Source organism: Numenius arquata, chromosome 2 (assembly GCF_964106895.1).
Source record: "Numenius arquata chromosome 2, bNumArq3.hap1.1, whole genome shotgun sequence".
NCBI lineage: Eukaryota > Metazoa > Chordata > Aves > Charadriiformes > Scolopacidae > Numenius > Numenius arquata.
This window is the reverse complement of record NC_133577.1, coordinates 79615611-79643417: the sequence shown is the minus strand read 5'-3', so window position 1 is coordinate 79643417 and position 27807 is coordinate 79615611. Positions and strand designations below refer to the sequence as shown.

General features: G+C 44.9%; 3 protein-coding genes across 4 annotated transcripts; all 3 read left to right on the top strand.

Annotated features, from left to right (window-relative positions):
- The first annotated feature begins 232 nt into the window (after window positions 1–232).
- MGP (matrix Gla protein) lies at window positions 233–6401 on the top strand. 2 transcript variants are annotated; one of them, XM_074168940.1, is made up of 5 exons: window positions 233–305; window positions 2919–3069; window positions 3851–3886; window positions 5070–5145; window positions 6027–6401. In XM_074168940.1, the coding sequence occupies exons 2-5, from the start codon at window positions 3009–3011 to the stop codon at window positions 6163–6165; spliced, it is 312 nt and encodes a 103-aa protein (XP_074025041.1). In that variant the 5' UTR covers window positions 233–305; window positions 2919–3008; the 3' UTR covers window positions 6166–6401. The 2 variants fall into 2 exon arrangements, with proteins under 2 accessions (XP_074025041.1, XP_074025042.1); XM_074168941.1 differs by having other exon boundaries at window positions 233–309.
- Window positions 6402–9111: 2710 nt separating this feature from the next.
- Window positions 9112–16128, top strand: LOC141479596 (osteocalcin-2-like). Its single transcript, XM_074168842.1, has 4 exons — window positions 9112–9425; window positions 11151–11186; window positions 13233–13302; window positions 14723–16128. The coding sequence occupies exons 1-4, from the start codon at window positions 9359–9361 to the stop codon at window positions 14850–14852; spliced, it is 303 nt and encodes a 100-aa protein (XP_074024943.1). The 5' UTR covers window positions 9112–9358; the 3' UTR covers window positions 14853–16128.
- A 2313-nt stretch (window positions 16129–18441) lies between these two features.
- On the top strand, window positions 18442–21290 carry ART4 (ADP-ribosyltransferase 4 (inactive) (Dombrock blood group)). Its single transcript, XM_074169161.1, has 3 exons — window positions 18442–18528; window positions 19671–20397; window positions 21196–21290. Exons 1-3 carry the CDS (start codon window positions 18442–18444, stop codon window positions 21288–21290), a joined length of 909 nt encoding a protein of 302 aa, XP_074025262.1.
- The last annotated feature ends 6517 nt before the right edge of the window (window positions 21291–27807 follow it).

The window sequence follows — 27807 nt, the reverse complement described above, 5'->3', positions numbered from 1 at the left end:
GGCACAGAAAGGCAGCCTGGATGTGGCTGCGCCCCCACTAGCCCCTGGTGTCTGCTCTGGCTCTTTCCTCTCCCTCTTGGCTCAGTTCCTTGAGGTTGTTGGTTTCCTGGCTCTGGGCAGAAGGTGTTTTTGACGGAGAAGGTGGTAGCCTAGGGGTGGATCGAGAGTGGGAGACAGAAGAGGGGAGGAGTCACTGATCAATGCTAATAAATAAAAGGCCCCTCTTCTTCAGTCCAGGGTCCAGGACGCCGGGAGAGCTGCCCCCTCAGACAAGAGCTGCAGGCTGGCGGGGAAGTGACGGCTTAGTGAGTATGTGGGGACCGCTTTGCTTTTCCTGGACGGCTGCTCGTTATAAATGCCTTGCTTGGTGCTTCACAGCTGCAAAATGTTAGCAGTGGTTGCTATGGCGTGTGTAATACTGTGATTCTCCACTCTAGCAGGAGACAGGTCAGAGGGCTGCTTCTTTTCTGATCCCCCCTTTATTTGGGGGACTGCAGAGATTTCCTCAGCATTTGCAGGCAATTCACCTTAGCTCCTCTTTCTGGATTTCTAACCAGTGGATGCTGCGAGAAAGCAGGGGGATTGGGCTCACTGTGCTGCATGGTGTGTTACCTCTGGGGAAGCCCGCCGATGCTGGGGAGAGGAGATGTGTGCTGGAGAAGTATGTAGTGCAGGGGGAGTAGAAAGGAGATGTACTTTTGCAAAGTATTCCCCGAAAGAGATTTGTTGGTATAGGGCTGTGTAGCCAGCGTGTTCATTCATCCCTTGGAAAATGCATTGCCTCTGTGGTGAAAAATGAAACAGTTGGGTTAAAGTGGTGTTTGTGGCTCTTCTGTGGTTAATGGCAGGGAATGCTCCAGGCATTCTGGGATCAGAGTCCTCTGAAATGGGAGCAGAGTCTTCCCAGAAGGCTCTGCCCTGTGTGAAGATAGATAAATAAAGAAGGTTTGGCTGTAAAGTGCGTTGGAGTTTCCCACTGTGGAGCCTTACCTTCATTCCAGAGTACTCCCAGCATCTTCCTTTCTGTGCCCCACTGCTTTCCCTCTGGGCTCTCTCCTCCAGCCTCTCCCTCAAGCCTCCCTTTCTTGGCAGCTCCCATGAGCTCCCAGAGTGTACAAAACATTCAGGAAACCTATGAAATCCACATTCAATGCTAACTCCAAAACCGTGGGTTTTAAGGAATGCAAGCAATCCCAGGGCAGAGAATTCCCTCAGAGAGACTGGAGCGGCAGGGCTCGGAGGACAGCAGAAAAGTCTCATTTCTTCTCTGACTTTGTGTCTATAGCAGACTTCTGGCTTTTACCCCAGCACAACCTCCTCATCTCAGGCTGAACACTGAACATGCAGGACATGGATGGTGTGGGGGGCATTGATGATGCAGGACTGAGCTGATCTCTGCATGGGGTGGGATAATGGGGAAGAAAAGCAATTCTTTCTCCTTAGTCCGAAGTTGAATGCCCTGCTCAGTTTCTCTCCCAGAGACCACTGGCTTCAGGTAAGGGCCATGAGTTTGGCATTGAAAGGGTAAGTTGTAAAGCCCAAAGTAATCTTGTTTCACTAAAGTTTCACTCCCCATTGGGAAAGTGTTAGGCTCTGACTAGCTGTCCCTGTAGTTCTTGGCTGTGTCACCTGCTGCATGGCTCCCCAGCCCAGCCCCTGCAGGTGACAGCAGTGACAACACCACACTGGCTTGGGGGGGAATGGTCTGCACCCAGGGTGGACTCAGTCTGCACCCTGTCAGTGAGAAATCCTGATTCCTGCATGTACACATGGATAAAACAGGTGGCCACCACAACCTTGGATCAGACATAACAATGATTATTGTGCCCTAGGCTCATCCCCAGGCAGAGTGCACGGTCACAGCCCCACTGCTGCCATGAGAGAGGGCTGGTAGGCACTGGGTACCCACCTTCCTTCCCTGCCTTGCCTCTAGCAAACTACTCCTCTTTGCTTTTCACCTAGCAGGGATGCCATCTCTGTAACTCCTTTTTTCTTTCAGTCCCTCGTACTGTACCACAGAGCTGGAGAGGGGAAAAATCCTTCTTTTGTCCATTACTCCTGCCCATGACATTGGTCCCAGACAGGCTCTTTAGGTGATAGAAGCTGAGGCTCCCAGAGACTTCATCCCAGCTGAAAAGCCTTGCATTGACATCTGACTTCCATGCCCAGTGAGGCAAGGACTGCTAGACCAGAGAGTCAGCAGTCCTGAGAGATATGGTTACCTCTGCCTTCACCAAGATGTTGTCCCTTGGGCTGGAAGAGCAGTGTAGGTCCACAGTGAGGACCTGCAGAGAAAGCTGCTGTCATCTCAATGCAAAAATCATGATGCCTCCAGCAGAAGGGATCCTTCTAGGTTGGTGCTTGTCACTCCTGCAGCAGTAAAGTGGGACAGAGGAAGGGGCAGTACGGTTGCATTCCTTCTCTGACCACTGGCCAGCTGGAGGGAGGGGGGCCGAGTGGAGAGGCACTATTTGAAGCCTCAGTCTCCATGTCTCCGTCGGCAAAGCTGACAGAACTATCTGGGCTGGGTGTATCCAGACAGAGGATGGCGAGGGCAAAGAGGGCAGATCAGAGGGAAAACTGTAAAGGCAAACATTTACATTTGGGATCAGCACACACCTCTCCCTCCCGGCCCCCGGCAGCATTTGACATTCCTTCCACTTGCGCAGTCCAGCTTTTCTGAGCATGGAGTGCTAGTGACATGCTTGCTTGTGAATTATGGCCCCCAGCCCTGAACTGGGAGAGGAAGGGGGCATGCCCCCTCCTTCCCGAAACCTGATTCAATCTGCTAATAGAGGATGTTTTGTAATGGCTCCATAAAGAGTGTGTACCAGCCAGCCATTGCCTTCCCCAGGCTCTTTCATGGGCCCCCTCCTGGCTCTGTTTTCATAATAAACATTCCACTGCTAATTTTGCAGGCAGCCCAGGCTCTCCAGCTGCCCTCAGTGGGAAGAGAGCAAGACTCAGCCAGAGAGACAGAGTGAGATATTCCTCCCTGCACTGGCACAATGCGCACTCTCATCATCCTTACGCTCCTGGCTGTTTTGGTAATGGCTGCTACTTGCTATGGTAGGTGACCTTTTTTTACCAAGTAAAATGGTAACTCCAAACCTGCAAACATCTTTGGGTCTATTCAGATGTTTTTTATTCAACTCTGTCTTCTTTCCCCTTAACTTGATCTTTTGTCTGCTTTCCTGCCCTTGTGTCAGATACTTCTAGCCCTGCTCCAGAGCTTCCAGCTCCAGTCATCGTGTTTTGTGGTCCAGGATGCTTCAGCTCCTTCCTCGCTGTTCCAACTCACCTTGCATACTGCTCCTCTTTCTGCCCCTCTGTTGTCTGGACTACAATAAGAGTTCTTATTCTTAATTCTTCCTTGTTAATGAGGAGATTTCCCTTTCTCCTTTTGTAATATCAGCCCCCTTTTCCTGTGAGGCACACAGTTCCATACTGATGGAACTAAGATGCTGTTTCATGCAAGAGTCAAGCACATCTCACTGTGCTAATCCATTCCCTGAGCACACATGCAGGATTTGAAGGTAAGCAGATACCATATTCACTGTAGTGTCAGGAACATGAAGGTGAGAAACACACTGGAAGACCAAACACGAGCCTTGAAGTCCTGGCTAAGACATTGGGTAGCTCCATTCTAAACTCCTGAACACCCTAAACTCCTCATATAAATGCTAGGTCACACCACGGATCCCTTTCTCTTCCTTTTAAACAAGTGCCTTAAAATCTGGCTTCTCTGATTTGTGTGTGTGTTCTATTGATCTGTGGTGTGTGAAAGACTGTGAATCCCATCAATACAGTGTCTCAGTGCCTTACCACGTTTTACTCTTTCTTTCCTCAGAGTCCCACGAGAGCATGGAATCCCATGAGTATCTCAGTAAGAGACTTCTTTACTGCTTTCTTGAATTTGAAGTGTGCTACAGACATCTCCAAGACCATTTCCTTATTCTTTACTGTAGGGATTAAATAGGCAGAACCACTCAGCCCAGGGAAATTAAATTTACTTGGTGATGGAGTTTCAGGATGAAAAGGGAGAGAGTTAAAAAAAGACTTCACATGTCTTGCACAAGTGCATACCACTCTTTTGCAAAGAATATAATGAGAATTGGAAAACAAAGAGTCATGAATTTAGATCCCTGCTGCATGCACCTGAAACAGGTTAAGTGACACTAGAAAAGGACGTTGCTCAAAAAGCTCTGGGAGGAGCATGGAAAGAGGTACTGCAGAAGCCAGTGACATGATTTGTTTTCCCCCAAGGACAGCGAGAGCCTTACTCTCGGCACCTTGGAAGAAGCAGGTGGGATGTATGGGCAGGAGGGATCCTTTGGCTGGAAGAGAAAGTTAGTGTCACAGGAAAAGCATGAGAGGGTGGAGAGCTTCAATCTGGAACAAGCAATATTCTGGAGAGGTTAGAGAACAGATGAATCAAAACAAAAAACAAATTAGACCATCTGGGAGAAGGACTTCACAAAGCAGCTAGTCAGAAGCACAAAGGCACATGTGGGAGCCAATACCAAAGACATCTGGAGACTCCTGAGCTCTGCAATAGGACTGTGATGTTTCTCAAAAAGGACAGAAGGGACCTTCAGGCACCTCAGTCCAAAACTGCCACACAGACTGTTCAGTGACTGCCTAAGCTTGGAGGCAGATAGACTTACTCAGGCCCTTCCTGTTTTTACCTGTAATTTCATGATTCTGCTAATTCTGCTGAGCGTGCCTGGACCTCCCATGTTCTGTGCAGCTTGGCACCTACCTTTTGGCCAAGCTCCACTCACTCAGAGGGGCAGGGGCAGCAAAATCACAGTAGCTTTACCCTGGGTGGTTTGAGTAACAGCAGAGCAAGAGCAGTGTGTGTACTTCCATACAGGCTGCACAAGCCAGAGGGAGAGCCTGTGCAGGAACCAGCGGGGTGGACAGCAGGGAATATTAAAAGGTCCTGGGTTTCACTGTGCCTGGGAGGGTGGACAAGGAGGCTGTTACTATTGTGGAAGCTAACTTTTTGTTGAAATCTGGACTTGAAAAAGTGTCTGTCTACTCTGAACAACACCTTTCCTTCTCAGATCCCTTCCTCAACAGGCGAAGGGCCAATGGCTTCATACAAGCTGACACAACCCTAGAAGGCTTCTCTCGTGAGAGGTATGTTATGGCCTCAGGACACTGAGGATGGGAGTGGGGAGAGCTCTCTTCTTGCCAGGCACCGGCTGGTACCAGGGGAGGAAGCCATGGTGACTTCTGGGAAGCCTCAGCCCCTCTCTCAGTGTGAGGTGCCCCTCAAGTCCCCAAGACTAGGAGAAACCAGAACTCAGCAGAGAGTGAGTCCTTGCATTTGAGGACCTGTCATATGCTGGCAGGGCTCTGTTTAATTTGTCTGAAGGAAACACCAACAGAAGGAGAGGGAATCAGGGTGGGATGGCCAGAAAGGAAGCTCAGTTTGAGATCTTATTCTAGTCCTCAGCTCTCACACAGAATTTTTATGACCTTTTCTAAATCATAGGGCCATCTGGGGGCCTCCTTGCCTCATCTATAAAAAGGACATATAGGCAGTTTCATGCCTCATGCAGGGCTTGTGATAATAAAGGCTGAAGCACAGAAATCATCTCCTGGCGAGGCGTCAAGGCAAACCTTCTCCACGGTACCAGGTGTCCCCTTTGTAGGATGTTTCAGGTCTTCGTTCCGTGTGTGGCTTTGGGGAAGAGCAGAAGAGCTGAAGGCAGCAATCTGGGGGGGCTGTGGAGAGAGGACTCTTCCTCAGGCTGAGGTGGAAGCCATCCCTCTCTCCTCATCACCCTACTTAGGCCTGAAGTAAAAGGTTACCTGGAGAGGCAAAATGCTCTTGTAGTCGTATCGCTTCCCTGGGCTTGGTGAACATAGAAGCTGGTATGTTAACATCTTGGTAGCTGGGTGATGGAATCAGGTGATGGACCTTTAATCCTGGTGGGGGATTGTGGGGCAGGAAAGGGCTGTAGACAGATATTCAAGATGACAGCACTTACCACTCCTCTCTCCTACTTTTGCAGGATCAGGGAGCGTCATAAGGCGCCCCAGGAACGTCAGAGGGAGATCTGCGAGGACTACTACCCCTGTGAACTGTACGCTTTTCACCATGGCTATGCTGCTGCTTACAAGCACTATTTTGGGAGGAGGAGGACTAAGTAAAGGATGACCTGTCCCCACCCTGGGGCCTGGTGCCCAGGGCATCCTCCCAAAAAATGCAATGGCTCTGAAACATATTCAGTTGCTTGTGTCCCTGTATGTTATCCTGCCTGCTGCTTCTCTCCCATGTAGCCATGGATTCCTACACTGTGTTAATTAGTGCTGAGCTGATGTAGCAGAGATCAGAGAAAGTTCAGGATGTGGGTGTTTACTACACAATAAATTGCTGGTTTGATACTATCTTCTCATGAGTCACAGTGTTTTGGGGGTGATGGTGGTGGTGTGCAGATTTCCATGAAGAATCTGAGTTTGTTTATCATATCATCTGGTGCAGATTATGGAGAAAAGTTACTACCTTGCAGTCATATGAGTTTGAAAGGAACTACAATGTCTGTGAGTTGCTTCTTTTAGAGGTCACTGGCAAATTTCAGTTCCCAGTCCTGGCGTGGTGTTTAGAAAGCAGGGTGAGATGCACTTTTTGAAAATGAAATCTGTAATATCTTTCCTCAGTTGGGGAAACAAAATTTCAAAGGCACCTGTTTAATCTTAAAAAACAAAGTTAGGGCAAGAGTTAGCGATAGAAAAAGCCTGTAAATTCCATCTTTTCTATCCAGCTACCCTCAGGTCCTGATGCAGAGTGCTCCTGTAGAAAGGAGTGTATGATCTGGACTCTACTTATATTTCCTTTTGAAATCCCCTTTCATGCAGTTATTTCCACTTGGAATGATTCTGGTAGTGCTAGAAAGATGCAGAAACCAAATGTGAAAACGGACTCCAGGTGGTAAATAAAAAAGAATAAAATAAATCTAGTATTTGGGGTTAAGCCCAACTTTGTTCACGTAGAACAATTTTATTTTACTGTTCATAACTCATTCAAAATCAAGATGTGGCCTGACCCTGTGCACAGGTTGCTGAGCACCTCTTGGCCTGTTGAAGAGGGAGAGTGACTGCTGTGGGGTTGTCACCAGCACTGGCACTAGGGTACCTTGCAGAGACTGTCCCCAGGCCAAGAAGCACGGGTGCTCACATGCCCAACAATTCAATACTGCTCCAGGCCAGTCTGCAGCCACAGGAGCTCAAAGATCCCTTGGTGTGGGGTGTGTAGGAGACATAACATCCTCTATCTCAGTTCAGCACAGCTGGTTTCAATATTCACATCTGCAGGCTTCCACAGGCACCTGAAAATTATAGAAGTGGGAAAAATTCATGGCATGCTATCAAAGGCTATGAGGTATAAAGTATAAAACTGTTGACTATTCTGTGAAATTAAGTCTAGAGCCAAATCTACCTGCCACATTAGGAAAACTCATCTTCTTGCAAGATATGCTTCAAGGCTTTGCCAGCTTTGAAGATGAACTTCGGGAAAGAAATGTGGTTTATTTATTGAAAACACTTCTGACAGGAAACTCCACCCTGACAGCTGCTGAGGTTTTGTCCAAAGGGAAAAGTGAGAGATAAATGAGTTTAAGGAAAAAAAAACCAAACAGATTAGGTGTATTTGCACCCACACTTGTTCTGCATGTTCCCAAGCAGGTGAATCTTATGATCACAAACCAGGGCAAAACTTTCATATCCTAAAGTCAACAAGTCTGCAGTGTCTGGGTTTGACTTGACACTGTGACATGACCAAAATGGAAGGCACAGGGTTAGTGCTGTCTGAGTCCGTGTCCAGAAATATCTGGCGATTCCAACCTCCAGTTTACCAGTATAAATAATGAATAATACCAAAGATTTCTGTGGGATTTTGTTAGTGTAAGCAATAAACAAACACGTTTAAGAGCCTACATGCTGGTTAGAAAGCTTGGGAAAAGTTGGGAAGAGAAGTAAAGTTGTTTGGATTATTAGAATTATATATTTATATTCTTTCACGCTCTCTTTTGGAAGCATAAATTTCCTAGAATACCTATTATTTTTAGATATTTATTTGTTTTTAAACCGTTGCTCCTTGAGATACTTTTGCTGGAAGTTGTTACTATATATATTCAGTCTTTCCTGGACTGTAGAAGAGCTAAACTTTTTCTTTCTTTCTTTCTTTCTTTCTTTCTTTCTTTCTTTCTTTCTTTCTTTCTTTCTTCCTTCCTTCCTTCCTTCCTTCCTTCCTTCCTTCCTTCCTTCCTTCCTTCCTCCCTTCCTCCCTCCCTTCCTCCCTTCCTTCCTTCCTTTCTCTTTTTTTTTTTTTTTTAATCTTGAAATTTCTCTAGGCTAAAAGGCAATGTTTCTAGGGATTGGCACAATCCTTAATGGCTTTGACTGCCCTTGGGAGCCTTTTAGGCTTTAATTCTGTAACCCTTGGATGTCTCCCTGCACATGGGGCTGAGGAGGACTGGATGTGAGGTGCAGGAAAATGTGAAACGTACTGTGTTTGGGACATGGTTTTGGGAACTTGTCTGATGGATTTGGGGAGTATGGGGTTATTGGCAGATAGACTGTAGAAGAGCCCATGCGGGGCTCTTGACATACCAAGCAACCACAGCCACTCAAGTCCTGAAGAAGAAAACACTTTTGGAGTTTCAAGGGTTTTAGACAAGAGAAGCCAAACTAGTAGCCTCCATACTAGGAAGATTTCCAGGGAGAAAAAAGAAAGACCCTCCCCCAAACCAGCTACCAAAGATCCCAACAGTATAAAAATCTTAGCTCCCCCAGATGTTTTAGTAAAACTGTCTGAAGTGAAAATCTACTGTGTGTTTGCCCTATGCAAACTGTTTAATGGGTTTCATTACCTTCAGGGGAAAGGGTCACAGTGGGGTGGGGGGAAAGCATCACCATTGGGTTCAGTCTCATTTGATTTTCCACGAGAGAGTCTCTTCACACAAAAAGAGCTGCTCTGCTTCAGGGTGTGCTGGTCTTTCCCCTGGCTTTCTCGCAAGAAGCTGAATGACTTTCATGTTTATAATAGAACTGATTTTTTTTATCCAGTTGTTTTTCTTCAACAGTCCCATTCAAAACCTCAGAAAAAAATCTTCTGGAAATGCCACAAGTCCTGAGATGGATGTCAAAATGGTTGCCAGGACCTGATATCTCCTGGCCCAAAGGACGGGCTTTATTTTGGAGCTCAAACACAGGAACACAAGCCAGAGCTCTGGTCTCTCCAGGCCATCACAGGATATAAACTGCTGCCTGAAAGCAAGCTCTGGAGAACTTCAGTAACCTCCAGGAAAGCTCTGAGGTTAGGGAGATTAGCGCAGCCAAAGACGACATGAGGAGTCTGCTGGCACTGCTGATCATGACTCTGGCCCTGGCAGCTCTCTGCTGTTGTGAGAAAGGTAAGGAGACATCTTCCCAGGAAGGCTCCCGGGAATGCTGCTCAGCCCCGCAGTCTCCCTCGGCCTCCCTTCGGTCTGGGAGAGAGGCACAGCTTTGGGGGGAGGAGATGCATTGCCAGTCATTGCACAAGTTCTGATCTCTGTCCGAGAGAGAGAATCATGAATGAGAGAGGGCTTGGGGGTAGAGAGCCTCATCTCTTGCATTTAGCATTTAGGTGAACTGGCAAAGGTATGCTGGATGCTCACTTTTGAGTAAGAGGTTTGAGCTGCAGGCAGAGTTGTGTCAACCACAGGGAGAAGGATTTTGTACCTGGCAGCCCTGGAATGCTGTAGGATCACAGAGATAGGCACCAAGTCAAGCCTACACCTGCTGAGAAATGTGGGATGTGGAGAACTTCTGGAGGGAAAACAGCTCCTCTGGGTGGTTAAAAAAACAAAGGGAGTTGTGCCATTGAAATAAGGGCACATCCCATTTGGAGGTGATTTAGCCATGGTGACTTTATGAACAAGAGACAGTAATGTAGTGTCAGCTCTATAGTTGATAGAGAGGGAAGGGGAGAAAGATCAGAAAAACAAGTGTTTTCCCTTTACAGCAGGAAGAGAGAAGCTGAGCATGAGAGGGCCCTGCCTTTTCTCGTATTATCCCATTCAGAGTTAAATTTCATTTAGTCCTCAGCATCAGTTATGTCATGATTCAATACTGGCAACTATACTTTGTTTGATCTATCAGTCTCTCTCTCACTTTTTCACTCTTGAGTAGATATCTGCTTTTTTTTTTTTTTTTTAAGTCATTATTATTATTCCAGATTGCTTAATGGCCTTGGAGTAACATCTAACTTATTTCTTTTTTAAATCCAAGGAACATATACATAGCTTAAAAATAGAACTGGACATAACCCTTTTCACAAAAAGGTTTTGTTTAAGCACAGTTGTTTTAGGGTGGTTTTTTTGGGTCTCTGGAGTCCTCTTTCTGCCCATAAATAGACTTATGCCAAATACCTGGTGACTTGGGTGGAACTGACATTGTTGAAGAAAAATATGGTGAAATAGTGGAAGAAAAAAATTGTGAAATAGGGCAGTGTGGGAAAGCCAAGATTAGGAGACCTACCATTTCTCTTAGAGGGTGCTTTCCTTGGCTATTTGCAGGGAGCATTAAGGATTAAGATTAGGACTGAACACAGAAATTTAGTGTGTAAATTCCTTTTGGGAGGGCTGGTGAGCCAGGTACCTCAACCCTGAGCCACAAAGATGCGAGGGTAGAGTTGTTTCTAATTTTTAGTCCTATTTCCCTTCCCTATCAATAGTTCGTGATTTCTTTCTAGAGTAAAGGAAACCTTTCTTTCCAAAGGTAGAGGAGATGCTCAGATATCTTCAGGCTCTTTCCTAGTTTGGGGTTTTGCTCAAATGGTCCTCTAGCTCTAGCTGTCCCTGCTCTTAGCAGGGGTGGGGAGGGAGAAAGAGGAAGGTCTTCCTCCAGCTTCCACAGTGGATAGATGATTATTTTGTCATTTAATCCGGCTCAGAGGAAGTTGAAATTAAACAAATCCAGGCATAAGGGGTAAATTTTGCTGTGGTGAAGAAGTCTATCCCTAAATGGTGGGTGTTAATAAAACCCTTTTTTTGGAGGAACAGGCTTTCTGGGAAAGGGGGTGGGGGGATTCAGCTAGAGTGGAGCAGAGGAGGAATACTCACAAGCAAACTGCTGTCTGTCTGTCTGTCTTCCAGATCCCAAAGACCCCTCAGGATCTCCTGGTGCTGACAGTGAGTATATCATTGTGACTGATGCTCAGCTCCATTCTGCTGCATCTACTTCCCTTCTTCCCTTTGATAGGTCCATGGGATGAACAAGACCCACGCTGAGTCCCCCTTGCTGCTCCCTTTTTGCTCCCTCAGCACTGCAGTCCCTGAGGCACAGGAGCACCTGCAGCAAACAGGGGCTGCCCTTCACAGCCATGGGAGCAGAAGACACCAGGGAGGTCACAGCCTCTCTGCACTGGCCTGCATGTCCACAACCGTTGAGCAGCCCCCAGGCAAGACAAGGGTCCTGCAGGTTTGGACTAGATGATCTATACGGTCCCTTCCAACTCTAAAAAAAAAAATTAAAAAAAAAATTCAGGTTGTCAGCAGCTGAATGCTCTGCTCTCTGTGAAACAGGGTAATGTGAGTGGAGCAACACAGCCATTCTCCCAGCTTCTCTGAGCTGGCCTCAGAGACCTATCCAAAGTGACTACTGTATGCCCAGGCGATTAAGAGAGCAGAACCTGCCCTAGGGCCTCCAGGCACTGGTCTTTTGATCTGCTGAGCAGCCAGTCTGGTGTGCAGGATCACAGAGCAGAAAGGTTTGGTGCCACACAGCAACAAGCTGTGATGTCCCTGCCAAATCCCACAACCTGGAGAGCTTGAAAGCAAGCGCCTTCCTTGGCTGCTCCTGAGGGCTGCAGTTCCTCCTCTGTCAGGTCACCTGGGACGTGGGGATTTGCACACCTTGGGATGTCCACAGCTTTTACAGCAAGCTGATCCTGGCAGAAATCTGTATGGAAAATCCCCCTCGTTTTTCCCTGTCTCTCCTTTCTCACACCTTGAAGAATAACATTGCTGCTGGGGAGCATGAAAGCTGGTATTTCTGCAGTGAGCCAATGCAAATAGATTGGGAAAGAGAGAAAAAAAAAAAAGCAGAGTGTTCAGGGAAAAGTGGTGATTTCTGACAGCTCATTAATTGGCAGTTTCTGAGCAGTTGGTATTTTGATCCAGACTAAATCCCAGCTTGCTAGAGAGGGGGCATCTCTCACCTGTCAAATAGAAACACGGTCAAACACCCCATGATGGTGAGGAAAGGGCACAGACGTCACTCTCTCCCCACAGACAGAGGTCTTAGAAACTGTGTTTCCCCGGTGACAGTGACAGTTTGCCAGTTTTGCTGCTGAAACATGTATTGGTGTGCAGCTCCCTGTGCTGCTGGTGTGCCGGCATCCGTGCACGCTGCTGCTGGTGCTTCCATGGAGCGAGGCCATGCTGTGCTGAGCACTGGCTGGGAGTGGGCAGCAAAGTGGCTCTACCTGCTGGTTTTGGGGTGCTCCACAGCACCCCAGTGTTTGCACAACCACAAATCCAAGGGAACAAACAAGCAACAGCATTGACATGGTGTGTTAGTAGAGATCAGTGGCTGCTGCTGTCACGGCAGAAAGACCCCTCATGTTCTCTAGGTGCCTGAACACCAGGACCATCGCACCTACTGGTTGTGTTTCTCCCTGGGTGCTGTTTACTCTCATTATTTTATACCCATCATCTTTCAGGGAACTCTGCATGTGTGAGTGTTGGTATTTCCATGTGCTGCCTGTTGCTTGTGGCTCATTACAGGCATTTTTAAAGCCTGGTGGCTGGTACCCCACTTCACTCAGGCTGAGTCAAAATATAGAAAGGAAGCTAAACCTCTGAAGGTTAAGTGGGCTAGGGAGAGAGGGTGTCGTTCCCTTCATTTTCTCCTTATTCATATTTTATGCTGTCCTGACTTTGCCTTCTGCACACTTGCTGTGGACTCAGATCATGCTGTGTGATAAGGAAACTGAGTTGATGACAGAAAAGGCCCTTGCTCCACGCAGATGTGCAGGTTGGAGTGAGGAGGGAGCCCAGCTGGTGGGCTTTAAGCGGACAGCGGGGTGGGGAGAGATGAATGGGAAATTAGGATGGTTCGTGGCAGTCATCTGCTTGTGAAGAGAGTAGACTGTCCATTTTCAGAGTTTAGACTGGTCTCTGCTTTTCATAGATCGGCCATCTGCATCTCTAACCTGCTGTGTTCTCTCTTGGTAGGCATCAAGATTACAAAGGAAGTTGCCAATGCCTTTGTGAAGAGGCAGAAGAGGTCCACCCTATATGAACGGTAACAACTCAGGAGTCAGGCTGTGAGCTGGACCCTGGGCCTGTTCTGAATAGTGGGTGGGATGGCAACAGGACATGACGAGGCATTAATTTGTTGTACATCTATGTTATAACCTTCATGTGTTGAACTAAGAAGGCTGTTGGAGACACTTATTGATAAATTAATGTCTTTTTTTTTCATAAATATCCTTTTGAGATCTCATAGATGGACTCTGTCTAGCCATTGGGCAGCAGGATACAAGTTAGAAGCTGCTCTGGCCTGCAGGGTCATCAAAAATTTTTTCCAGGATAATGAGCATCACAGAGCCTTGGTCATTGCCTCTGTCTCCCTACAAAGGAAGCACAGCTCTGTTGCAGGGATGAGGCTAGATCAGAATAGCTGTTATTTCTGAAGCTGTAGATCCTACATACTTTTGTGCAGAAATCCTAGGCACAAAGATTTGGAGAAATCCTAGATATAAACATTTGGAGAAATCTGAGGTCATGCAAGAACGTTCTTGACAAATGTCCTGGAAGAGGTTGTTAAGCCACTGTCTCATGTAGGCCTATGCAAAAAGAATTTTTATTCAATCTATCTTTGGTCTGGAAGGACAATGTTGGTTTTAGACAATAGAAGACTGAGAGGCCCCATCTGCAGAGGAGAGGATCAGAGTATTGTAGCAGAGGAACTGGCTGATGTTGAAACCTGCAGTGACAGCCTTGTGTATTATTTGATCATGAAGTAAAGTTACTCTGGAAATACGGATGCAACAAATGGAATTCAAGGGTGCTGCAGGGTATTTCCAATACAGAAATAAAGTAACAATTAATGAGATACTGGTGGGACTCCTGCAGAGGTGTGTACACTCTTCAGGAAAGATTAACCAAACCTAGAAAAGGAGTTGAGAAGAGCATCCAGACTGTATAGCTGAGACCAGAAGCTTTGGGCTTGCTTAGCCTGGCAAAACAAAAGCTGAGTGGGGATAGTATTGCTGTCAACAAAAGAAGTGAGGATGATGAGAAGAAACTGCTTAAGTTAGAGGAAAATAGTGGCTAGCAGGAAAGTGATCAGAAACTGGGTGCACATAAAGATAAGCAGGAAATAATAAAATAAAGATAAAATAAATAACAACAACAACAAAAGATTCCTGGGTAGTTGGGAAATAGGATTGGGGACAAAAAAACCCCTAGCTGTTTCTGTGGTCTCCTTTGCTGATAAAACCGCAAGAGCAACTGCTTTAAGTTGGATTCAATTCCAACTTTTCCCAGCACTAACCAAGCAGTCCATACCCGTGCCAGTAGATGTTTAACTCTCCATTAGAAGTCCCCTGTTGGGGCACCCTGGGGAAGTGCTCTTCTCATGCCAGTGTCTGGGGTGTGAAACCTCTCCAGCCGCATCGACTGAATCTGCAGAATGGCATCTCTCTCTTTATCTACTCCAGGTACTTTGAGTATTACAAAAGTCCAATGGAGCAAATGCACGAGCGTTGTGAAAACTACCCACCCTGTGACTATCTCTCTGACCAAATAGGATTTTCCATGGCCTACAACCGTTTCTTCGGGAGATACTAAGGATGGGATGGTGCCTTCGCTCATTTTGCTTGGGACCACAGGAGAAAGAAGATTGTGGGTGGGAAGGTGGGAAGAAAAACCTCTACACTGGGGCCTTCTTCAGTAGTCTCCCTAACCATCTAGAACAATAATTATCCCACTTGTTCAGCTTTCATTAGCTTTCTTCCTTTCATCAAAAATGTTTCTCTTCAGTTGTCTTCTGTGGTATTTTGAGCTTCACCAGAAATGATTGAGAAGGCTTCCTTTTATTTGAATCTCCATGATGCTGTAGGTGAAAAAACTGAGTCCTCTCAAGAAAATCAATGTATGCCTTAGAAACATAACAAGACCTTTAGTCCTCTTCTACAAAATACAGGAGGATTGTAGGACAAAATGTCACAATGTATGTAAATGTAATGGATCTGATCTTGAGGTACTCACTGGGAAGAAGGGGGAACAGCTGCTTCCTGATACAATGACTGGGAAAGTTCAGTATTTTCATGTGGAATAATCACCATAAACATGTGCCAGTGTAGGATCATTTTGTAAGGTTAGAAGTGTGGAAATACTACCATATAGCCAGAAATCCAGTTCCGGCACACTCTTCTGATTATTCTGTCACAAAATTTGCCTGTATGTCAATAACAGATAAATCCCTAAGAGTGTGTTTGAGGAGTCCTTTTAGATGAGCCCTTCTGTTTGTATGGTGCATTCAGTCATTGTCTGTAAAAGGTAACTTGGAAATTTCTTGTTGGTTTTGTTACAATTGGTTTCTGGTGAAACTGAATATACCCAAGCAGAACAAAAAAATACTCTGTTTCTCTGTAATGCTTTAGCATTTATGCTTGAAACTAAAAGTGTCTAAACAGCTCCAAAAAAACCCCAAAAAAACCCAAACAAACAAAAAGAAAGCAATAAACTTTATGAAATAAAAAGAAAATTGGTTCAAGGGTGGACTGAAGTTGGGTCAGCGTTTGGTTTATTGGAGGCAGCTTGTATCTCTCTGATATATATATAAAATACATATGTGTCTATTTATATACATATCCTCTTTCTTCTGCACTACTTCATTCTGTCTCCCTGTATGAATATTATACCTTAGCAACTTTCTGCACAGCCTCCCTTGATGTGCTCTGTCAGCTTTCTTTCCCTGAGAGGTAGATGGCAGATCCCATTTCCAAGGTCAGGGACTGCTGAGCCTCAGGAGACTGAGGAAAAACTGAATCTCTCTGGCTGTGCGTAAGCTGGTGCAGCCAACCGCAGCTACTGATTGCAATAAATACTGCTTATATAAAGCAGGTTTGTGTGCTGCTTCTCTCTGTTCCTCTATACAGCCTTTATTTGCAGTTAAAGAGATGCCTGGAAAGTAAAGCCTGCTCCTATGAACCCTGAGGAGCAGGAACCAGGTGCGTGCGGTTTCTATCTCCCCTCCTGTGCCTCAGTGTGAATCAGAAGTGACTACACTGAAATTCAGGTCATGATCCCAGCACATTGAGGGAGAGGAAGGCCAGGCTTTTCCTGATTCATCATCTACTGAGTTCAGCATTTCTCTGAAAGACCTTGCCCTGAAGTAAGGACATGGGATAAGTCCATGGAAATGGATGCCAGTGTGAGCGTGAGCATCTCTTGTTTGGCAAACTGCTATGTTTGCCAAATAGTTGCACCGGCTATGCTGACCTTGGCCAAGGAGAAGACAGTTAATAAGTACCTCTGCTTGTCTTGGTCAAACACCTGGGACTGGTTCCCCTACTGGCACAAACTGATGAGGCTTCCCAGTTCACAGCAAAACTCTCCTCGGAACGCCATCTAGTGAAAATGAACAAAGTGCTCATTGAAAGCAGTGAAAATTTTGCTGGGAAAAATACAAGAGAGATTAGTGAAATCCTAAAATCTGCTGTACTAACAAGGTTGGGGTTTTCTGTTGTATGGTTTTATTTGGTAAAAAAGAAAATCAAGCTTCCTGTCTATATTTGCATATTTCTGTTAGTAAATATTTTTTTCTGAGAGTTTGCACACAAATGCCTTGATCGTGTCATCTACCCTTTGTCACCAGATCTTTATATGAGCTGAAGCCATTATGGCCTTTGAGGATCTGAGTGCGCCAATCAGATTACAAATTTACTGCTGGACTGGGGAAGCTCGATTTTCATCTGATCAATGCAGATTTAAGTACCATTATAGAACCTCTGCTGCCATCTTGTGGACATTATATTTATCGCCATGTCATAATGACCGCTTTAGAAGTGTTTGAAAATGCAAATTCAGTGGGCTTTCTTCCTCATTCACCTCAAACTGCAACATAGACTAAGAGGTTGGAAGGGAAAAATAGGGACATAATCTGCAACTGGATTATATACAGCTGAATTGACATTCCAATGGGGCTGTTTATCCTGATTGTCCAGTTCCTGCTGGAGCCTTCCACTGTTTAGCTCCTTTTTATCTCTACATGAATGGAAGAGGAGATGCCTTTGAATAAATTCACAACCTCTTCCTTGGACTCACTTTTAGCAGTCGAAATACAGCCCAAGATGATAGAGCAGTTCCAACAAGGAGAAGTAGATAGACTGCATGTATTAGTTCGCATCATCCTTCATGTCATCATCTCATATCACCACTGGCTACAGACACTATCAGCAGCATCAGCTGCTGCAGCATTATAGATCACTTTGAAAGGAACCCAGCATGAGACCTTTATGTCATCTCTCACCCTGTTTCAGCAATATTCAGCAAATGCTCTCTGTCCACAGAATCCAAGCAGCTGCACAAATGTCCCTTTACCCAGGGAATCACACCGTGACTGCAAGTGCCCCCTTCTCCCAGCCTATCACTAACAGGCAATGGAAAATGGACTCCATTTCTCTGTAGTCAGAATGAAGCCCTGACACCTCCTCTTGGCTCTTTTTCCATGCAGAAGATTTGCCAGAGGCCATGGGGGCTCTGCAGGTGAGTAACTCACTGCCCTTTGTTGGGAAGAGTGACTGGAAAGCAGCTACTAGAGAGAAGTTAGTACAGAATCTGTGTTTACACACTCATTCTGAGTGTTTTTAATGTAAACAGTTCAATAAGGTGCCACTCTGCAGTGGCAGAGTATGAGTAGGATTGGCAGCACATTATTAGAAACCATAGGGAGGTAAGGAGGAGACGGACAGTTACGTTATCTCTGCTTCCAGATGGGATCCCAACGTACCCTGCATTTCTGTGTTGGTTTTATCAGAGCTCTGCACTTTTTAAAAGGGCTTTTTAGGCTCTTGAGCAAGGAGTGCTCTCCACCTCATCCTGCCACATCGCTCCTCAGGAGGGAACTGCCTTAAAATTCTCCGAGCTGGAGTTTTCTTCCCTCTTTCTTCCAAGAGAACTGTCAAGGCAAAGGACATCTACACCACCTGGAGCTGGTGCAACCAGACCCTTTCTAATGGATTGTGGGCACACTTCTACCAGTAAATTGTCTGTTTGTCTTGATGAATGACTTCTGAATCTCTGTAAGAATCTGGTGACTCTTTAGTTGAAGAATTGTCACCAAAACCTGACTGTAAATTAAAAACTGCAGATTTTTCCAGTTGAAGAAAAAAAAGGGAAAGAAACAGATGTAAACGACCTCTAGTTGAACTCAATGTTCTTTACAGTGTCTTCTTGGGTGGACTCTAGGATGCCCGTTCTGCTGGCCAGCCTTCTGTTGCTGATCTCCTTCCAAAGGCTGGTAAGAGGGTATAAACACTGTTCTTTATTTGAAATGGTGAAATTGCTCATTCCACTGAAAGAACCTGTTTCCATTTGAAACATGTTCTTTAAAGAGTTTTGGGTTCAGCTTAAACTCCTCTGCTTTCAATTACTCTGTTGCATTTCTTACCTGTTCTAATTTCTTTTAACTACTTGGTTGGAAATTTCCTCTCGTTTGGAGCCAGATGGTTTCCCAGGTTGTGTTTGTGAGTAGATCTCCTGTTCCTCTCCTTTTCCAGCCTGTCTCAGCTGAGGCTCCGACAAAAGCAGTATGTTGTTGGATGGGACAGTGACAATATTGCTCTATTCCTTGTGACTGTGACTGCCTTTTAGCTCTCTGTTAAAGCAATTACTGTATCGTGGAGAGATAAACTGAATCCCTATACAGTTTATGGGCCAGTATAACTTCAGAGGCTGAGAAAGGTACCGATTTAGTTATGTGGCTAGGATGAATAGTTGAGACGAAGTGAATATCTACTTGTAGAACTCAATTAACTGTCAACTGACGACAGTACTTGACTAGTCTAATAGGAGATCAAAAAGCAAAAAGAACAATGACATAACTCACATCATTTCTTATGTCTTATTACACAAGTTTTCTATTAATTAGAAATGGTAGGAACAGATAATTAGTGTGCCATTTCATAGTCAGGATATATTAGAGGTTATTTTCCTGTTACAGCATCCAGTTGTGTAAATCCTTACTCATGTGTTTAATGTTTATTTACATGATAGGTCCAGCTGGCCTTGCTGAAACAAATGGGATGAATAAAAGTTTTGGCACAGTGTTACTATATTGTCCTTTACTGAACATAATGCACTAGAACCAAGACATGTCTGAGAGGTGTTACAAGTCAGGAAGAAGAAATTCACCTCTGAGATGTGTTCAGGCTGAACTGCCCAAAGAACATCGTTTTGCTTATTCTTTCCCTCTTCAAAACCACCTAATAATCACAAGCAGAATATTGAAATAAATGGACCGCGAGTCTGTCCTGCAGGCTCTATACCCTGCTCTGCCAATAATGACAAAGAAGCAAGAAGAGGGTAGGGAAAAACTTGACATAGAGATACACAAAAAGTTCACACTTTTGATATTCATCTTCATTTGCTTTTATGTTGCAGGCTGTGTCCCACCTCATGATGGATATGGCTCTGCATTCCTTTGATGACCAGTATCTGGGGTGCAGAGATCAGGTGATGGAAGAACTGGAGCGAGGAGACTATTTCCAAAAGGAAATAGCTGCTAACAAGGACTATTTGAGTCTCTGGAAGAAGGCCCAGAAGGCTTTGTTAAAGAGCCCTGTAGGTCTCCTGAGGGAGATGCATGAGAGCCATGCCATAGTCCTTATGGCTTACACCATGAACTCTTCCTTGCATTCTCAGCTGAACTGGGCCACATCTACAGCAGGAAGCTCTCCAGAGCACTACAGACACAACTTCAGTTTCAAATATTTTCACTTTTACTTAACGACTGGTATCCAGATAATGAAGCAATGGCAGAGCAGCAAGGACAGCATGGGAAAACATAAGTGCTACCGGGTGCACAGGGGTGTAAAAGACTTATATATCCAGGCCACAGTAGGCAGCAGGGTGCGATTTGGCCGTTTCACCTCCACCTCCCGCCTCTGGAGTGAAGCCCAGAAGTTTGGGAATGAAACTTTTTTCACAGTGACCACTTGCCTGGGAGCAGCTGTGCAAGGCTTTTCTTACTACACATCTGAGAAGGAAGTCCTTATTCCCCCTTATGAGATATTCCTTGTCAAAAGCTTCTTTCGGACACAGCACGGTAACCGGCTGCATCTGCACTCTGTGGGGAGCTACAGCAAGTACCGCTGCCAGCTCGTGAAAGGTATCATATATAGCCCTTCATGCAGGGGGGGGCGCAGGACAGTCTGGTCTCAAGTAGTCCAAGCAGCTCTCACCAGCTGCACCTACACGGGGCCACATTCAAGGCCAAATCTGTAGCTTGCCCACTGCATTCGCCTACAAGAGCCACGTGATCCAGTTTTCATCTGGTGGTTGTGAAACCTGGGAGCACCCTGCAGCTCACTGGAGAGTAATCCATCTCATATACAGCAGCTCTCAGGGGTCTTTGCAGCCTCCATTTAGCCCATCTGCCATTGCAAGGATGTCATAGGACACAAGTATTTGGGTCCCCACCATTCCTACTGCAAGGGCAGATGAGATTTGCAGGCAGCTTGAATTCAGATATTTATTCTGGTGGCTTGCAAGGCTGCTACACTTCAAGCCTCAGGACAAAACTGTTGCTACTTTAGTCGTGTTTGCTCTCCCGTGGCAGAAGGGAGGAAAGGTATCCTTTGGCAAAGCACACACTGTGAGTATCCAGCCTACAGAAATAACTGTTCTGTGCTGGAAGACCTCACTGGGCCCATTCCACAGCCCTGTCTTTCTGTGAGTCCACCACCAACACAGGACTATTGCTTTTGTCTCTTTGAGCAATAGTGTGACAATGCAACCTTTGAGCATAGAATAATCATTCAGGAGTGAGAGTTTGTGCCTGTACCTAGGCCAAAGTAGTAGGTAGACAGGAGGAAATGCCTCATTTGGGCAAAGGCTGTGTTAGCAAGTGCAGGAAGCTTCAGGCAGCCAGAAGAGGTCTAAATGACTGCTCTCATCTTTCTTTCAGCTTCAAGAAGCAAGAACAGCGGTTCCACTGCCATCGCCTCTGCTGTTCTTCCCAGTGTAGTTGGAATTTTATTGTGTTTGGCCCACAATGACTGATTCTCTGGCTGCATCCAGATATGTACACTTGAATAGTGGGCAAGAAGAATTCACAGGAAATCAGTTATCTGGAGTTCCTGTTGTTACAGAAGGTTCAACAATCCCTTTGCTTTCACCTGCAGCTTTCCAGGAGAGACTGGAACATCCAGCCTAATCCATGAAAACAGACATTCCCTGGACCCATTCAGGCAGGAGGGCAGTTATCTATGGCCTTTCTGAAGAGTAGGGCAGTGACACCCTTCACTGTAGGTAGCTTTTCCCTTAGGCATTCAGGAAAGGCACACATGGACTTTGGACTCTATAGATCTCTTAGTACCTTTTAGTGAGAAAGAGCCTATCTGTGGGATGCAAAAGGCACCATGGTGGCAAAGCTGACTGAGTAGCTGTGCAACCTTGCATATCTCCTTTGAGTGCAGGGTGACAGGGGACAGCAAAGTCTGTGGCTACAGCATGGCAGTCTTTCCCCACTGCGTGACCTCATGCACCAAAGCCGGAGCTCTCACCTCAAGCTGACTGTCTGCATCTCACACATGGGGGCCAGAAGCCTAAAGTGGCCTTGAGACATGAACTTAGCAGCACAGGATCACAGGACTTCTCAGGTCTGTCTTCAGCTTTCATGTTCGACTTTAGCATTTCTTTTTAAAAACTCAGGCAGATGCTGTGTTCATAACAGTTCTCTAGTTGCTGATGAATACATGCCGGTCATTTCACACTGAAATGAAGGAGAGCCTGTGGAGCCCACTGCTGTCTTCATGGGTGTTGGATGTGACAGACATTCATTTACATGCCTTTCTACTTTTCTGGTCTGCAGTGTGTAACGCTGAAGGTTGAATCAACATCACAAATTGGAATTGGAACTTCTGATTTAGTTATAGACTCCTCTCACTTTTATATGTTCATTTAGCTGTTCAGGAGCCTAGATGCCCAAGCCAGAACAGCTATAAAGTTGTCCCGTCTCCAAAAAATAAGTGTGGGAATGAAAAGAAACATTTTCTGCCTGCAATTCCCCTTTCCAACATGCCTTGCTTGCTTCTTTATCCCTGGTCCCTCACCACCACTGACACTAGCCCTGGGCTGGGGCTACGACCAGTGAGATTATCTCACTGGTCCAAGGAGACTCGTCGCAGTGATCTAACTTTGCAGTGGAGTCATCAAATAATTGAACTGAAACTCACTGACGCATTTTACAAATGACCCCAGCTTTCAGTCACTGCTGATGTTGGGAGGAAGCTGGAGTTCTGTATTCACCACCCTCTGTCTGAAACAGTAAGCAACAAATTAGCTATCCAAAAGAGGTCTGAATATAAGAGGACTGCACAAGCTGCTGATCAGCTGGTTTAGTCAAAAGTAAGGACAGCCAAAAGCACCTGTGTGAACTGTTTGCCTCCATGTAAGCTTGGTGCTGCCATTCCCCTGGAAATCCCCTGGTAAGGAATGCAGAACTCAGGCACAGGAGAAATATTGGCATTAGAAATTCAGGCACTTAAGGAACTTCGGTGTCTTCAGGTTTTAGTAGATGAAATGGAGGAGTTTGAGGCTCAGCATCACGTGTAACAGATTTAGGTGTCTGTAATGGCAAGGGTCATCATCTAATCATCTAAAATCTAGTAATGTGGTCTGCGAAACTGAGCTACTGCCCATGAAATCCTGAGACAAGCTTGTCCAGGAAGTTAAAACAGTTTTAATACAAAACTATTTTACTATTAGATTGTTTTCTCTATATGTATTTCATGTTACTTGCTTGTTGCTCTTGATTTACCAGTGATTTCAAATATAAGTTGTCAGAACTTGTTTTTCACCCCTAAATGCTTATAGAAACTAAGCCCAGAATTCAAAAAAGAATGAAACCATTAGAAGCAGCTGCTGCAGGTACCTCCTGTATGTGTGTTCAAACGTGTTTAAACTCTTTCCTGTGTAAGAATTACAGGAATCAAGATGGATTTCTGATACACCAGCACATTTATGTCTGTCTCTGGTTATCTGTGATTGCTAGGATGCAGGCTTCAACCGTTTTAACAAAGGTCTGGAATCCTTCACAAGGTGGCTTCAGCACCCTGAAAGCCTCCTCTAAGTAGTCAGCTGCTATTTTCTGGCTTTTCTTTATGGATCTGTGTCCTTGAAGGATAGTCCGTAGGAAAACAAAAAGTGAAGTGGGGGAGGGTGGAGAGTGAAGCCTGAACTGTTGCGATGTTTCACTCAAGGAGGAGCTGCCTTCTGTGGTACTTGGTGTTTCATATTGTTGTAGTATCTTCAAAATATCAGCATACTCCACGAGAAGTTCTGATACTTGGAGGGATAAGGCAGGTGAACTCAATAACTGATGAACAGCAGACTCTACTGTGTCAGGCAAATTGCCATGTCTCAACATCACTGCAATGAGTGTACCTGTGATGCTTTCTACCACCTCCTTGTAATTCTCATAAACTTCCTTTACGGCTGCGATCTTGTCCTGCAGGGAGGTGGTGGGATCAGAAATCTCATCATACAAACTATGGCTGATGTTTCCTTGTAGATCTTTGTCTTTTGTTTCCACGGTGGCTTGCATCTCTTTCAAAGCACTGACCACGAGCTGCAGATTTTCTTTAATGCTGAAATGCTCTTTTACCGGCATGATGGGGAAGTTGGTGCCAAGATGCACCTTGAGGAGTCGGAATATTGTGTTGGTTGATGAGACATAGATGTAGACTAAGTCATGCAAATTCTGGCAGGCATCAATCAGCCTATCTTTATCACTCTTCAGACCAAGGCGGGCTAACATTTCTGGAGTGGAGTCCGACTCTAAAAAGCAAAGAGAAGAAATCCAGAAGACACAGGGGAATAAAACTGGATATATTTTCAGCTAGAATGTTACGTTTCTGAAACCAGTATTGCAAGGTATCAACCCACCCTCCCCCAAGACATTACAGTTAGAAGAAAACACAGGAAAAAGCTCTTTGTCAGCCTTTGCAGGGGTTTTACCAAGCAGGCCAGCAAAATATGGTGTAAGCAGCTGCAAGTATTATTACTCTTATGGCTGCAGGAAGTACCACTCTGACCTTCAGCATGAAATTCAAAAAGCAATGGAAGTGCTGTAAGTGAATTATTCTGACCTTTTGGTGTTCATTGGTAAATTTATGGGAGTCCTAGCAAACAATCTACATCACTTAGAACTAGAATCTTTCCGTTTATATATACTGGTGCATCTACACAGAATTAAACTCGTATTCTGGGGATGGGGGGAATAGACACAGCAAAGTCAAATGCATCGGATGTCTACATTCAGCAGACAAAGCAACTGAAGACTGAGTAATGCAATGTTCTGTCAGGCTACCAGTTTCCTTCGAAGTGACCCATATCTGTCAGTTCAGAGAGTGAGTAGGTGTTGCAAGCATCCCTAGATACGTGGAAACACAAAACATCCTCCTTGCCTGGGGTCCTGTCTTGCTACCGTTTTGACTACTAAGGAAGTTATGCCTTCTGCTTGCACTTGAGAAGTCTCCCAAGGGACTACTGCAGGTACAGTCCTGGGACAACACGTGGCTGAGGGACTACTGATGTTGGCTTTGCTTGTGCCAGAGCCCTGCAAAGCCAGATTGGTCACATGTTTCATCAGCTATTGCTGTGGTTAGAGGTGCAGTTAGATGTGTCCAAGCAGTTGCAATTTCCCAGCCCACTGCATACTTTTCTCTCACTGCTCAGCTCAGCCCTCTGCCTCTTCCTCCTTTCCCTTCCCATGGCAAACGTGATCTGAAATTGTGTGAAATGGCAAAACTGATTGTAGCTGCCACTGCTGTTCAGCCAAAGCTGGGTCTGGGACTCCACACCACTTCTTCCACTCTGATGTCAACAGAGGAGAGGACCTGGGAAATTGCAGCAAGGAAGGGTGACAGACACTCCAGATTAAGTCCTTCCCCCAAACTTAATAGGTCTGAAACAATAGCTATTAATTTTCCCTAAGGGCCTGGAGTAAAGAAGGAGGAAAACTGCTTGCTTATTGTTTAAATGATTTTCTGCCATGTTCCAAATGATAGAGTAGGGACCCTAGAAGAGAAGAATTTGCATCCACTGTAAACCTTGAAGACCTGAAATCAATTTTCAGCCTACAAAATGTGACATAGAGGCAGTTGCCAGCCTGATTAATTCAATTCAGTCCAGTATTGGAAGAAGTATTTCAGAACTACGTGGCATTCTCAGTTAATAACAGGAGTCACAACTAATTGACCATTGCAGAAATGTAATAGTTAAATCGTTAGTGTTCTCTCTCAGCTCATCTTCTCATGCCTACAGCTCTGAAAACAGGGGGAGTTTGGTACTCTGGCTCTGTGTTGAATACAATAGCTCATCTTTCAGGGGAAAACAAGCTGGCACTTGCAGAGTACTCATTTTATGATTGATCTTTGACTTTCATTTGAAAGTCAACTATTTTCTACTAGGGAGGCAGCATTGATGACCAGAGCCTAGTGGGCAGCAGGTCCATCTTTCTAAGGATCAGAGCATGGAAGATTTATAGCTTCGATGAAGGCAGAAGTACAAGTTTGTCTTTCTGGGACAGACAAAGCCTGTCATATCTATATTTTTTGTCATATCTATTTTTCTATTTGTGTGGGATTGTTCAACTTTTCACCCATAATTCACAGGTGTACAAAACCAGTTATGGCAACAATTCATTATTTCAAGGAATAGTTGCAAGCAATAGTGGGTTTTGTTTATACTTATAAACAACAGAAATTTATAAATCCCAGTACAAAAACTAATCCTGTGTCTGTAACATGGACTAAGCACTGTCCATGTTTTATGTTCTGAGAACAGCAAGTAGTACCATCCCCTTTCAGCCATGGCTGTAGGTACCTGTGATAGTACCTTTGTCACAGGCAGAGGGATTCATGCTGTACCTATTCTCTCCAGGAAAAGAAGGCCTTTGGAGGACCTAAAAAATGGGAACTAGCATGAAATAAACTGAAATGTGTTAAAATTGGAAGGAATGGGAAAGGAGGAAGAAAATGAAATGAATCTGGGTAAACATCACACAATAGAATTAAAAACAAGCAGGCAGGCCACAGGACCCAGCTGAAGCCCAGCCTCTGGATCCCTAACTCATCACATGCTGCTGGAAACCACCAGAGGAACACAGGGGAAAGAGGATGGAGTCAGTGTCCCGTACACATTCAGCTGATTGCAAGAGCACTGAGACAAAATCAGGTAGGTAGTCTAAATGTTTAATTAGAAAAGCTTCTGGAGAAAATCTCCCTGGAGCTGGAGAAATAGTCAGAAATATGGAAATATATGTGGCCTGCCTAATTCTAGAAAGCAACTGTAAAAAATAGCAAAAGTTTTAATGTGAAGATTAAGACTTAATTTTAGCATTAAGAAACAAAATCTAGAGCAGTTATTGGAAGCTGAAATAATCATGCTTAAAGAATAGTTGCTAAAAGTCTCCTCCACACCTGCCTAGTATGTAAAATGTTTGTTTAAATGTTATACCTCTTAGAACATTTTGTCTTCTCAGTTTCTACAAATAAGGAAAAACATATGACCTTTCAACAAAACATCACTGGACTGGAAAGGTTCTAATATCACACTGAGTCAGAGAGCAAGCCAACAACATCCCTGAGGCAGAACTGATATGAATTCTTACCTTGTATTGACATGGCTTTATGTTTCCTGAAAATCACAAATCTTTACTGTATATGTACTTTGCTCCCCCCAGCTTGAAGGAAAAGAAAGTTGTGTTAAAGAGTTTATTCTCTTGACAGAGCTACAAGGTAAGTAGCTGGAAGAAATGTATAGTACTGTGCAGTAACATTGTAGAAAAAATTATCTTCAGACTGGCTTGTATTTCAACACTGAGACTAAAAGTTGGCCAGGGGACTATTGAAATCATTCTGTTTTTCTACAGTGATCTTGTGGGGGAGGGTGTGTTGAGTAAAATACAGCTGGGTCAGTGTCAGATGATTTGCAGTTAGCAGATAATGCAAGAATTACAAAGGACCAAAATGGCACAAAGGTCTCATTTAAGAAGAAAAATCTAGCTGGTCTCCTACACAAAACCATTTGTAGCTATAACTGTGATATGTAGGCACCAACAGCAAGAAGTTTATCTTGGAAAAATGTGAAACACCGCATAAAACTGGCCCAGATTTGCAATAAGAGGGCTGAGAATGCCAAAGTACTGACAAAGAAATGAGTCATCCTACTCATTCATAGATTGCCCCTCTTGCAAAGTAAGACACATGCACTTAAGTGAAAATCATGCTAAAGGACTTTTACTTTGCAGCTGGTGATGGGTTAAAATGCAGTGGCACAGAGCTGATTACAGAAGCTTAGTGATGAGGAGTAACTCTAGGCTCACTGGTAACTCGGTCACTTTTGGACTCTGCATATTGACAGGCAGGCGATGAAGAAAAATGTATTAAATATGCCCTTTTGCTGGCAAAGCAATGATAGCTCAGAGGAGAATAATGACCATAAGGATTAGACAGAAGTGTTTAGGGGGGTTGAAAAAATGAAGAAGTTAAATTTTGTGCTCTGGTCTGTAGAG

Coding starts and splice junctions, on each gene's coding strand:
- LOC141479596 (XM_074168842.1), top strand. CDS start 9,359: ATGAGGAGTCTGCTGGCACTGCTGATCATGACTCTGGCCCTGGCAGCT. Junction 11,187..13,232: donor AGGATCTCCTGGTGCTGACA/GTGAGTATATCA, acceptor CTCTCTTGGTAG/GCATCAAGATTACAAAGGAA. Junction 13,303..14,722: donor AGGTCCACCCTATATGAACG/GTAACAACTCAG, acceptor TATCTACTCCAG/GTACTTTGAGTATTACAAAA.
- MGP (XM_074168940.1), top strand. CDS start 3,009: ATGCGCACTCTCATCATCCTTACGCTCCTGGCTGTTTTGGTAATGGCT. Junction 3,070..3,850: donor AATGGCTGCTACTTGCTATG/GTAGGTGACCTT, acceptor TTCTTTCCTCAG/AGTCCCACGAGAGCATGGAA. Junction 5,146..6,026: donor GAAGGCTTCTCTCGTGAGAG/GTATGTTATGGC, acceptor CTACTTTTGCAG/GATCAGGGAGCGTCATAAGG.
- ART4 (XM_074169161.1), top strand. CDS start 18,442: ATGTTCTTTACAGTGTCTTCTTGGGTGGACTCTAGGATGCCCGTTCTG. Junction 18,529..19,670: donor TGATCTCCTTCCAAAGGCTG/GTAAGAGGGTAT, acceptor TTTATGTTGCAG/GCTGTGTCCCACCTCATGAT. Junction 20,398..21,195: donor CCGCTGCCAGCTCGTGAAAG/GTATCATATATA, acceptor TCTTTCTTTCAG/CTTCAAGAAGCAAGAACAGC.